Source organism: Ailuropoda melanoleuca, chromosome 2 (genome assembly GCF_002007445.2).
Source record: "Ailuropoda melanoleuca isolate Jingjing chromosome 2, ASM200744v2, whole genome shotgun sequence".
In the NCBI taxonomy this organism is placed as follows: Eukaryota; Metazoa; Chordata; class Mammalia; order Carnivora; family Ursidae; genus Ailuropoda; species Ailuropoda melanoleuca.
Genome location: NC_048219.1, coordinates 195,072,405 through 195,083,740, shown reverse-complemented (window position 1 = coordinate 195,083,740; position 11,336 = coordinate 195,072,405). Strand labels below are relative to the sequence as shown.

The 11,336-nt window shown below is 45.6% G+C and overlaps 1 protein-coding gene across 1 annotated transcript in view; it reads left to right on the top strand.

The window, feature by feature from the left end:
* The first annotated feature begins 513 nt into the window (after nucleotides 1-513).
* ASB18 (ankyrin repeat and SOCS box containing 18) overlaps nucleotides 514-11,336 on the top strand; it is a 57,217-nt gene continuing 46,394 nt past the window's right edge. The window contains exon 1 of the mRNA XM_019801669.2: nucleotides 514-836. Within this exon, the coding sequence (XP_019657228.1) occupies nucleotides 734-836 (103 nt within the window). The 5' untranslated portion in view covers nucleotides 514-733. The remainder of the gene's footprint in view (nucleotides 837-11,336) is intronic.

Below are 11,336 nucleotides of genomic sequence, written 5' to 3'. Positions count from 1 at the left end.
ACAAAGAGGTTGCCACGTTCATGCCTCACTTCACAACGTTCACGGAACCATAATGGAACACTCACTGAGTCCTTGTCATGGGCCAGCACTGTTCACGTAACAGAACAAGAAAGGCTACATTCCTCCCATTGTATGCATGAGACAACTAAGGCACAGAAAAATCAGTTGACTGCCCAGGGCTCGTGGCTGGTAAACCGTGAACCTGGACTGGCTCCAAAGGCTAAGACGGCAAGGCTGCCGCCCCACCTCAAGCTGACTGATTTAATCCCAGGTTCTTGTGTTTCCAACTCTTACAGCTCGCCCCACTCCCCCTTCAGACGGACAGACAGCATCCTGCTGGGTGTGCCCCGTCACCACCTCAAGAGCCTCTCCTACCAGGCCTTTGTGCTGAGCTTCGGAGCCTGGGTGTGAGCCGGGCGGTCGGCGGCAGCAGGTCCGTTAGGGGACTGACCGCTGGCCCCTGCTGCCCCCTGCTGGGCGGCCTGGGCTCAGCAGCCACGTCCCTGGGGCCCACAGCCCCAGCAAGCGGCTGTGGGCAGGTCGGGGCATGGCCAGGGATGGGGGTCATCTGTCCCCACTGTTGGCCAGAGGCCACGGGGAATGGGGGAAGGAGCTGTGAGTGGATTTCAGAGCACCCTGAAGACATCCTCCCCAGCTCCCCACTGAGGCCTGCCCTTCTCAGGGAGCCCTGGATGGGAGCCCTCATTCAACTCTGGGGAAGGGATTCCATCTCATGTCGCCTTCATCTTCCACCTGTATCCAGATCCCAACTCCTGCCATCTCCTCCACAGCCAGTGTCCCGGTTCACACCATCGGATCTCCCCTGGATTACCGCAGTAAGTTCCTGCCAGTCTCCCTGCTTCCACCCTCGTCCCTGCAGCCTGCCCTGGGCTCCACAACCGAGGCAGCGAGTCACCTCTCGGCTCCAGACCCTCCAGGTACATCCCATCCCTCCCAGCAGAGCAGCCGGCATCCTTCGAATGACCGTCAGGCCCCTCGGGGACTTAGCTCCCCAGCACTCTCTCCCTGGCGGCCGGCTGCCCCTCACTCACACCCAGCGTGTTCCGTGCTCAGGGACCTTCGCACATGCTGCCCTGCTATCTGGGACACTCTTCCCCCCACTGTCTGCGAGGCTCTGCCTCCCCCCACCCTCCCCGGCATTGCTCAATGTCACCTCATCAGAGCCGCTCTCCTAATCACCCACAGCAAACAGAAACCACCCTCGACACCCACGCCTCCCTCCCTATTATCTCCTCCGGGGCACACTGCACCCTCTGTCTCCCACACTGGGGACGCCCACCGAGGGTGGGGACCTTGCTGCTCTGGTTCGCGGCTGTGCCCCCACCCCCGGGGCTCGCCCAGAGGATCACTGGTGGAGTTCATGAACTGGTCAATCAGTCCTGATCCCTCCTTTGCCCTCCACCCTGGCCCTGCTTCTGCCCAGGCGTCCCGACCAGGAAGCCCTCCCCTCTGTCTCTCCAAACCTTGCTCTGCTCTCAGGCCAGGTTCACTCTCACCTCCTCTAGGAAGTCCTCAGAAAAAAACCCAAAATCGCATTAATCTTTCTTCCTATGAATTCGTTCACTTACATATCATCTCAGCCACCTTTCCCTTTGACGTAGTCCGTTAAAAACATTCTCTAGATTTATGACTAGTTGTCTAGCTGTCTTGTCAACATGTTAGAAAACCTAGGGAGGAGAGACTGTGCGGTTTTACCATCTCCCTCCTTCTACAGGGTCAGGAACAGAGAGGGCATGGAGTGCAGACTCATGAAAGGTGTTAACTCTTTATTTTGCCCTGACCTCCACACATGGGTGGTCCCAAACTCAGGGGTGAGGGACTCCCACTCAGGGAGAGCTATCCTCGGCAGCGAGTGGCCTGGATCCCTGCAACCCCAGACCATCTGGCTAGACACCGGGAGAAAGAGCCCCCTCTTCTTTCCCAGCACACACGTCTCCCTGCAGGGGTAGCACCAGTGAGGCAACGGGATTCCCACGGCGTGACGGATTAGCCCCCTGGCCCATCGGTCTGCAGGGAAGCAACGAATGGGCACAACAGCAAGTTCTCACACGCACGGGGTCTCTTGTACATTTATATGAAACCAGTGTCCCCTCCTTTCTGTGTCCCCCTCTGATTCTACCCAACTTTCCCTTCGGGGAGTCTGAACCACCCATAGAAGTTCAATGGTGCTGCTCCTTCCCCCACCCCCCAGCTGGGTATGGATGTCCCCTCCCTGATGGGAAGACGTCCTGGGTGATCTTGGTTGGTGCCTGGAAATCCTTCTTGGTGATCCTGGGCTCCTAATTTCCTCCGGACATGGAGACCCCAGAACCGTACCACACTCAGGATGTACCCTGTCGTGCTCTCCTCCAGCGCCCTCGCTGGCTGCAGACATGGTGGGGGCGTGGGGGCGGGCGGAGGGAGCGCCGTTAAGAACACAGTTCATATCCTGGAATGGCAACCTCTCGAAGAAGGTCGAAATCAGCCAGGATGGCAAATGGCAGAGCCAATTTAGAAGATGCGATACCTGGGCAATGGCTGAGGCCTTTGGGGCTCTCTGGTAGAAAGTACAGATAATTCTGATTGTTGACTTGTGCTCACTTCCCCTCCGCCCTCCTCCCCTCTCGCCACCAACGGAGAGGGGCCTTCAAGCCAGAATACATTTGAATGGCAAAATAATTTATGCTTAATTAGGGTGCTGGATTTAAAATTAGAAGTTTAAATGCATAATCACATGGATTGTTTAATCTCATTGTTTTGCCACTCATTAGCCACTCTTTCTAGATGTCTCTGACACCAGGGCCTGCCCCCTATTCCGAGGCTCCCCTTCCTCTCCTTCCTATAAACTATGACAAATTAATCTGCCTAAAGCACCACTCTGGTCATTTCACAAACGTCCTCTAAATAATTGAAGAGCTGCTCATAATAGCCAATCCCTGGCACTTAGGACCCCGCGTGCTGACCCATGCCCCCTGCCCGTGACACCATGCCCACCCACACCTTCCACCCCTGCTGGCATGGTCTACACACCTAGCGGCCCCCCCACATCCCTTTGCTCAGTCTCTTCCTCCATCTGGGAGGGAACCTTGCTATCTACCAAAAGCCTCCCCATTCTGTAAGAATCCATTCGGATGCCAACCTGCCCATAAATTCTCTGATGATTACAGCAAGAAGTCATTTCCCCACCATTACTGTTGGGCTGATCAAGTTCCTTATTCTGCATTCTATCTAGCTGGTCCCAGCACCAGGAGCCTGGCTCTACAAGCCTTTCCGTAGCCTAAAACAGGGGATCCCTGAGCCAATGCTTTTGGATTAAAGATCACTGAGAGAGAGACCATGTCCCTCCTTAGCCCTTCCTGATAGATCAGAGAAGAATAAGACATGACGAGCTCAGAGCGGGACGCTTCCTCCACTGTAGGTGCCATTAAAACTCACCGGCTTGCAGTGCCATCCACCAACCTTCCCTTTGCTCTTGGCCCACCTCTTCCGTTAGCCACAACAGATATTTCTAATTTCCACTGCTGTGTTCACACTCCCCCAATCCCCTCCTCCCTCTCTCAGCCACAGACCCTCACTCTTATTTCACCCAGACACAAGACACCATTAGACCTCCTTCCACAAGAATCTGGACTCCAGGGACAAACTTACCTCGTCTTTGGGCATCTGTCCCATCCTCCCTCCCCAGCATCAGGAACGTTCCCGCTCCTCTGCAGCCAAAGCCTTACTCTCACTCTGTCACCAGCCCTTGTGCTCGTCACCGGCCCCAACTCAGGCCCCTCACCAGCCCCTTTGCCCTGTCACCAGCCCTAACTCACTCTGGTCACCAGCCCTAACTCTATCACTTACTTCCCCTTTCAGGAGTATTTTCAGTATTTCTCTCTATACAAGGCTTTACCTCCAAGCGTATAAAATGCTTGAATCTCTGCATCTCACAATTACAGGTCCAACCTTGTGAAGGTTAATTTTATGTGTCGACTTGATTGGGCCCAGAGAGCTGGTTAAACATTACTGCTGGTGCGTCTCTGATGGTGTTTCCAGAGAAGATTAGCATTTGAATCCAAAGACTGGGGAAAGACTGTCCTCCCCAGTGTGGGTAGGCTTCATCCACTCCGTTGAAGACCCCACAGAGCACAAAGGCACAGGGAGGGAGAAGCTGTTCTCTCTGCTGGAGTGGTTGAGCTGGGTCGTTCGTCTTCCCACCATCAGTCTGGAATTTGCCCCAGTGGTTCTCCTGGTTCTCAGGACTGGACACATACCCCCAGCCTTCCTGGGTCTCCAGTCTGCCAACCACAGACTGTGGGGCTTTTCAGTCTCCATAATCATGCGAGTCAGTTCCCTGCACCAAATCTAGAGAGCCAATGGGGTGATTGAAATATGTCATAGCACCAGGCTATGGTCCCATCAAACTTCCACCTTGAAAGGTAGATGGAATGGCCTGTAGGTCTTTAGTATTTGGGATCCAGAAGCCAGATGTCTTCTCCCCTGGGCAGGGCTTGGTGTTAGCATTTTGCCTCTTGTCTACTGGTAATCAACCCCCTTCTAACCAACTCCTTCTTGGATGTATTGATTCATCCAGTCATGTTAGAGATGAATCTTGCTGACCGGAAAACCATTCTTCCTTTTTACATTTTTATATAAACTCTGTCTATTGTGTGTTCTCTTCTGAAAGAAATAGATGCTCATTATACCAAAAAAAAAAAAAAAAGCAATTAAGTGAGCAGAATAAAATACGTTCTTTTATACGTTCTTTAAATAAACGCATGTTTTTATAAATATTGGTTAACAATGTGCATTGTTTTGAAACAAGATTTTCACTAACAATAAACTGTAAACAAATTTCCATGCCATTAAATATTCTACCATCACAGCATTTTTATGGCTTTGTACAACTCCCCTGAATCAATGTACCATAATTTATTTAGCCAATTCCCGATTGTTGGGTATTTGGGTTGTTTCCAATTTGCAGAGTTTCACCAAGTGGACCCTCCCAAAGAAAAATCCCACCGCGGAAATGGCTCGCAATCCTCCCAGTGACAGTATTTCAGCTTCAACAGTTTTAAGATCTAACATCCACTAAGGACTTCTCCACCATCTTCCCGCTCCATTAGTCTGTGAATTCCCATACTGCACCGCGCTTCCAATCACTGTTCTTGTGTGCCTTCCGGGGAAGCTCTTGTCTTTCATTCGTTCCTCAAATCTTCCTAAATTAGCACACGTGTGTATCCTTTTCTTTAAAAAACTAGCTTTTTCAGCATGATTACAAAAGTAATCATTTCATTGTGGAAAACAGGAAATACAGATAAAAATCTAAAGTACTCATTTAGAGATAACCACTGTTAGTATTTGAAATCCGTCTTTCCAATCTTTCTCTAAGCATAATATCATACATACTTTACCAAAAATGAAGTCACACTATACATTCTGACCTCCAGAAATTTTATACCTCCCAGAAGTGTTTGTAAATGCCCCTTTTCTTATAGTCGCCTCAACACACAAATACTCTTGCTTTTGAAACTTTGCCAATTTAATATCTTGTTTTGATTTACATCGTTCTGAATATTTGTGAAGTTTAACATCACCTTAAGCAATTTATTGGCATGTTAACTTATTTTTTGTGAAATATCTGTGATGTTCTTGGGCTTTTTTTTTGCCACTGGAGATTTGGGGTTGTGCTTATCGACGACTAAAAAGTCCTTTACATATGAAGGTTTGATCGTCTTTCATATTTCTCACAAGTGCTCTTCCCATTTGTTTTTAAGGCTTTTTGATATTTAGAAGTTTAAAGTTATTTGTTTGGGCAAATCTATCTTCTTTCAGATTCTGCCTTTATTTTACTATTGAGAGAGACCCTTTTCATCCCAAGGTAATGAAAGTGTGCATCTATATTCTCCTTTGATGGTTATGCAGTTTTATTTTCCTTATTTAAATTTTTAGGGTCACTTGGGTGGCCCAATCAGTTAAGCATCTGCCTTTGGCTCAGGTCATGATCCCAGGGTCCCGGAATCGAGCCCCACATGGGGCTCCCTGCTCAGTGAGGAGTCTGCTTCTCCCTCTCCCTCTGCCCTTCCCCACCCCCACTCCCTGCTTGTGCTGGCGCACTCTCTCTCTCTCTCAAAGAAATAAAATATTTTTTAATAACTAAATAAAATTTTTAATCATCTGGGATTTCTTTTGGTGTATACTATGACAGATTTTACATTTTACTTTTCCAATTATCTCAGCTCTATTTATTGAAATCCTTCCTTTCCTGGGGATTTAAATGCCTGATTTCATATGCTAAACCTTCTCATTGGTTCTGTTTCTGAACTTTCTATTCTCTTCCATTGATCTCCCTTAGATTCTGCTACCACAACCACACTTTATGAATTACTATGGCTTCTTGGACATTGGAATGAATTTATTTTTCCAGAATTTCCTCCTCTACACCTTGCCCAATTTTCTAACTTTGTTGGAATATATAAATAAGCTATTAGTTTTTTCAATTTGGGAGGACAACAGGCCAGCTTACCGGACATTTTTGGAAGCTCAAATGAATATTTTTTTCAGTTGATTCACTTAGGTTTTCCAAAGAGCTGCGTCATCTGCAGATAATAATTGGTCATTCTGATTTATTTAAAGATATTTATTGTTCTTATTTCTTTTTCTGCTTATCACACTGGCTAAAACTTCTTGAGGAGTATAGAATACTGTCAGAGGTCCCCTTGGCCTCATGCTTCCATACGTAAAACTTGAACTTTTATCTCACTCCTGGCCTCCCTCTCATCTCCTATCTTTTTCCTTGGGAACATTTTATTGGTATCTTTGGGGGGAAAAAAGAGCTCCCATGGCTCAGCCCCTTCTTGATTCTCCATGGGTCTGCCCATCTGGGAGGGCACTCTGCTCTCTCTTCTTCCTGGGAAGGGTCAGTGCTAGCCGGGTATAGGTGGGGAAAGGAGGGTCAGAGCTGCCAGGGACTGTGCGTCTTGCCTAATTCAGGGATTGCTAGCCAGCTTCTCTGGCTTCAGATCTGAAGCTTCCTCCTTCAGCTGGCTTTATCATAATGAAGCTGACATTTTGAGCCACATCTATTTGATGCCTCCACTCAGCTGATTCCAAACTGAGACAGGGGAGAAGCGATGATAGTGAGCTTGCCTGGTTTTTTCTTGATCATAATAAAAATATCTGTTTCAGCATTAAATAGGAGGTTAGTGATTACTTTTAGAAAGATAACCTCTATCATGTCGGAGAACATCCTTTAATTCTAGCTTACTAGGAGTTTTAATAAGAAATGGGTGTTGGTGATGGGTAGTAAGGAGGGCACATATTGCATGGTGCACTGGGTGTTATAAGCAAGTAATGAATCATGGAACTTTACATAGAAAACTATGGATGTACTGTATGTGACTAACATAATATAATTAAAAATTTTTTAAATTAAAAATAAAATAAAATAAGCAATGGGTGTTAGGCAGCGCCTGGCTGGCTCAGTCAGTAGAGCATGTGACTCTTGTTCTCAGGGTCCTGAGTTCAAGCCCCACGCTGGGGGTAGAGATTATTTAAAATAAATAAATAAGCAAATAAAAGTTTTTCTAAAAAAAGAAATGGGTGTTAAATGCCATTAAATGTTATTTTAACATCTATTGAGATAACTATATTGTTTCTCCTTTGAAATATTATGAGATAAAACATATTCGTAGATTATTTAAAGCTAAATTCTGCAGTCCTACAATAAACACTATTTGGTCACACGTATAATTCTTTCAATACATTGGTGGATTTGATTTGTTGATATCTTGCATGGCATCTTTATAATTGTATTTGTAATTGATGTCGGTCTACCTTCCTTTGTTGTTCCTGCTATGATTGCTATTATGTCTGTTGTGTTTTATCTGGGCCTTTTGTGAATATTTCTTTGATGGAATTTTTTTAATTTCATCAACAAAATTGATGTGCTTTGTTTTTCTGCCCTTTCCTTATTTCATTTTTATTTCTTTTCATTTTCCTGAAAAATCACTTGTTTCATTAAGACTTTCAGATGAGTTCAAATATACTTTTCTTTTTTTTTTTTTTTAAAGATTTTATTTATTTATTTGACAGAGATAGAGACAGCCAGCAAGAGAGGGAACACCAAGCAGGGGGAGAGGGAGAGGAAGAAGCAGGCTCATAGGAGGAGCCTGATGTGGGGCTCGATCCCAGAACGCCGGGATCACGCCCTGAGCCGAAGGCAGACGCCTAACCACTGTGCCACTCAGGTGCCCCTCAAATATACTTTTCTTGAAGATTGAAAACGATATCCTTTATCTAGAGATAGCTCTTTTTCCCTAGGATTATGTATATGTTCTTGTTCTCTTTGTATTTTATTGATCTTGCTAGAGGTTTTTTTTAATATTGTCTTTTCAAAATATTGTTGAGTTTTTCAATTATCTTGACTATTCTTCTATTTACTCTGTGTCATTCTTTTCTAAATCTATTAGTCCTACATTCTTGCCTTCTTGGTTTTACCTTTATATGCTGTTGAGGTGAATGCTTAGTTCCTCAACTTCCCTTCTTTTTTGTGTCATAATAAAAACATTGAAGGCTATGAATTTTCTTCTGAGGATGGCTTTGGCCACTTCTGGTAAATTTCGTTATACCTTGCCCTTGTCATTCATCTGAAACAATTTCTTATCACTGATTTATAACATCTGAGCTCCTCATTAAAAAATGTTTTTGTTTGTTTTTAATACCCAAGTGCTTCAATGATCTTTGCTTGTCCTCATGATACTGTCATATTTTCATTTTATACACTTGTGGTCAGAGAATATAAATACGTTTCTCTGGAAATTTATTAATACTTTTCTGTATGGCTTTGGATATGAACAAATGTCTGTGCATAAATAAACATTGCAGAGACATTTGAAAAGACTATGTGTTGTCAATTTACATATTGCAAAGTGGGCAATATGTATCTACCACATCTATTTCTTTGTTATATAATAGTGGCCCACCCAGGATGTTGGGCAGTTTCCTACTGGTTACTGTCCAGTCTCATCTTGGATCAGAAGTGTTTATCTTCACGCCACAATTCCATCACAAGTCTCTTGTCCGCTTTTCCACTAGGCTGCCTACCTTTTTCTAATTGATTTTCAGGGGCTCCCTTTTCAGTGGGATTGTGAGCATTCAGACCACTAAGAGTGAGTTTCCCACAAGTGACAAGTCAATGAGAGGGAGAGGAAAAAACTGGACAATGTTGGAAACACCAAATACCATCCAAACCAGATGTTGATTGGCTGACAAGTTGACCTTTGAAACACTGGGTCTAGGAGATGAGCTACGGGACCTTCGGCCCTGAATCAGTCCCCACGGAGCTTCCTGGGGCTCTTACGGGAAGTCCAGTTGATCTGTCTGGAGGCAGATACTGTCATCCATATCCCGCCTCTCCTAGCCCATCATTTTTTGGTTTCAAAGTATGAAGAAACTCTCAACAAAAGCTCTTCGAACTATTTCTGTCTTGTATCTATGTCAGCTGCTTTTCTCTTTGAAACAGTCTATTTCTATCTTTTTTATATTATCAGGTACAAGGTACATAGAGAAAAGTTCACACATACACAGACAACATCACAGTTCAGTGAATTATCACGAACACCCCTGTATCCATCAAGCAGATCAAGAAGTAAAGCCCTGCCTGAAATTCCTCTATGTGCCTTCCCACTCACTACCTCCACCTTCTCGGGAAAAAGTCATCGCCGTCTGGACTTCCAGCCCTGTAGTTTACCTTTGCCTGTTTTTAAATTTTATGTAAATGGTGTCCTACAGCATTTATTCTTTTGGGTCTGGCAACTTTCATTTATTCAACATTGTATCTGTGAGAGCCAAGCACTTGCTGCAAGTAACTGTGATATATTCCTCCCGGTTACTCTCTCTTTTCCCCTGCAGGAATATACCAATTTTTTCTATCCATTCTACTGTTGATGACATTTGGATTGTTCCTAGTTTGAAATGGCCAATATAGGGCCCCCTTCTGGAAACATGCATGGCTGTCCTCCCAAGAAGCCCCCGCTGCCTCTGCCTGTGTGTGCCGGGCATCAGGAATGGAATGTGACATGAGACGCTGGGGTTCTGGATGCACTGTGGTTCTTGGGGCCCCTCTCTGAACCCGCGGATGAGGCAAAATCAGCCCCATACTCATCCCAGGACTCATCTCTGCATTGCCTTACAGTCACGCCCATGGTGAGCTGGTCAGCCCTTTCTCAATCTTGCCTGCTCTGTTTTCACAGGAATTGCTCAAAATGTTTGTCATGATGAAGCACTCTGCCCTAAGTTCCACCGCTGACACAGACTGTCTCCATTTCTCTCCTTTTCCTTTATTGCTAATTATCTGAACTGGGAAGAGTTAAAATTCGAAAGCAGATTACTGCCCTCAAACTGTTCTCCTGTACCCCAAAGTGACTGCACTGCCTGCTTTCCATCAGGTTGGCTTCACGTTTCTCTGAAGGCAAACTTCTCACCTCCCATCATTGTGCTTGATGGATGCTTCACTGTCACCCAGTCACTGGCAGTGATACACGGAATTAACTGTTAAGACTCCTAAAAAGCCATGACCCCGGTGGTCCAGTCTCAACACAGTGTCTGGCTTAAGGGAACACAACCCAGCAACCAAAGATTCCTTCTTCCTTTGTCCACTTCCTGCACACATGAAAGTTGCTCCTAGTCCTTTTTCTCCCAAAGTTCCCCAAATACTCCCAGTCCATGCCTTGCCCTTGTGCCTTTCTCCTTCCTCCCACTGTTTCCTCACTTTTTCTCACAGGACTCCATCTCAAACAAGACGAAAGAACAGAAAGGAAGGATGAGGAAGAAACAGACTACAGGAGAGCAGAATGAGACCTGCAGGGAGGGGTCAGACAGCCGAGAAGCTCGACCCGGAGTTTCAAGGAGCACATTAGGATGCATATATTTGCATCTTAGTTTTGCCACTTAGCAGCCGTGTGACTGCACGCAAATTGTCTCACTGCTCAGTTTCTCCGGCTGCCAAGTGGCAATAACGATAGCATTACCTCGCGAGATTCTTGCTAGGAGGAAACGAGTTTATACATGCACTACCTTTAGAAGAGTGCCTGGTATGTGTCATGAACCATATAATCAGGGCTAGTATATAGCATCTTACACTCCCAGCACATGGAGAAGCACCTGGCATATGCTAGAGCTCAAAAAGTGTTGAGTGAAACTCATTTGTTATTTTGTCTTTGAGGGTTTCATTAATGGAAATGTCTGCATCTCCAATTGTACAACTCCATCCTTGTGCCATCAGAAATCATGCCCCAATAGGGGGAAAAAAAAAAAACCTTGCAAAAGTTGTAAATGGCTTTCATCACATCTCG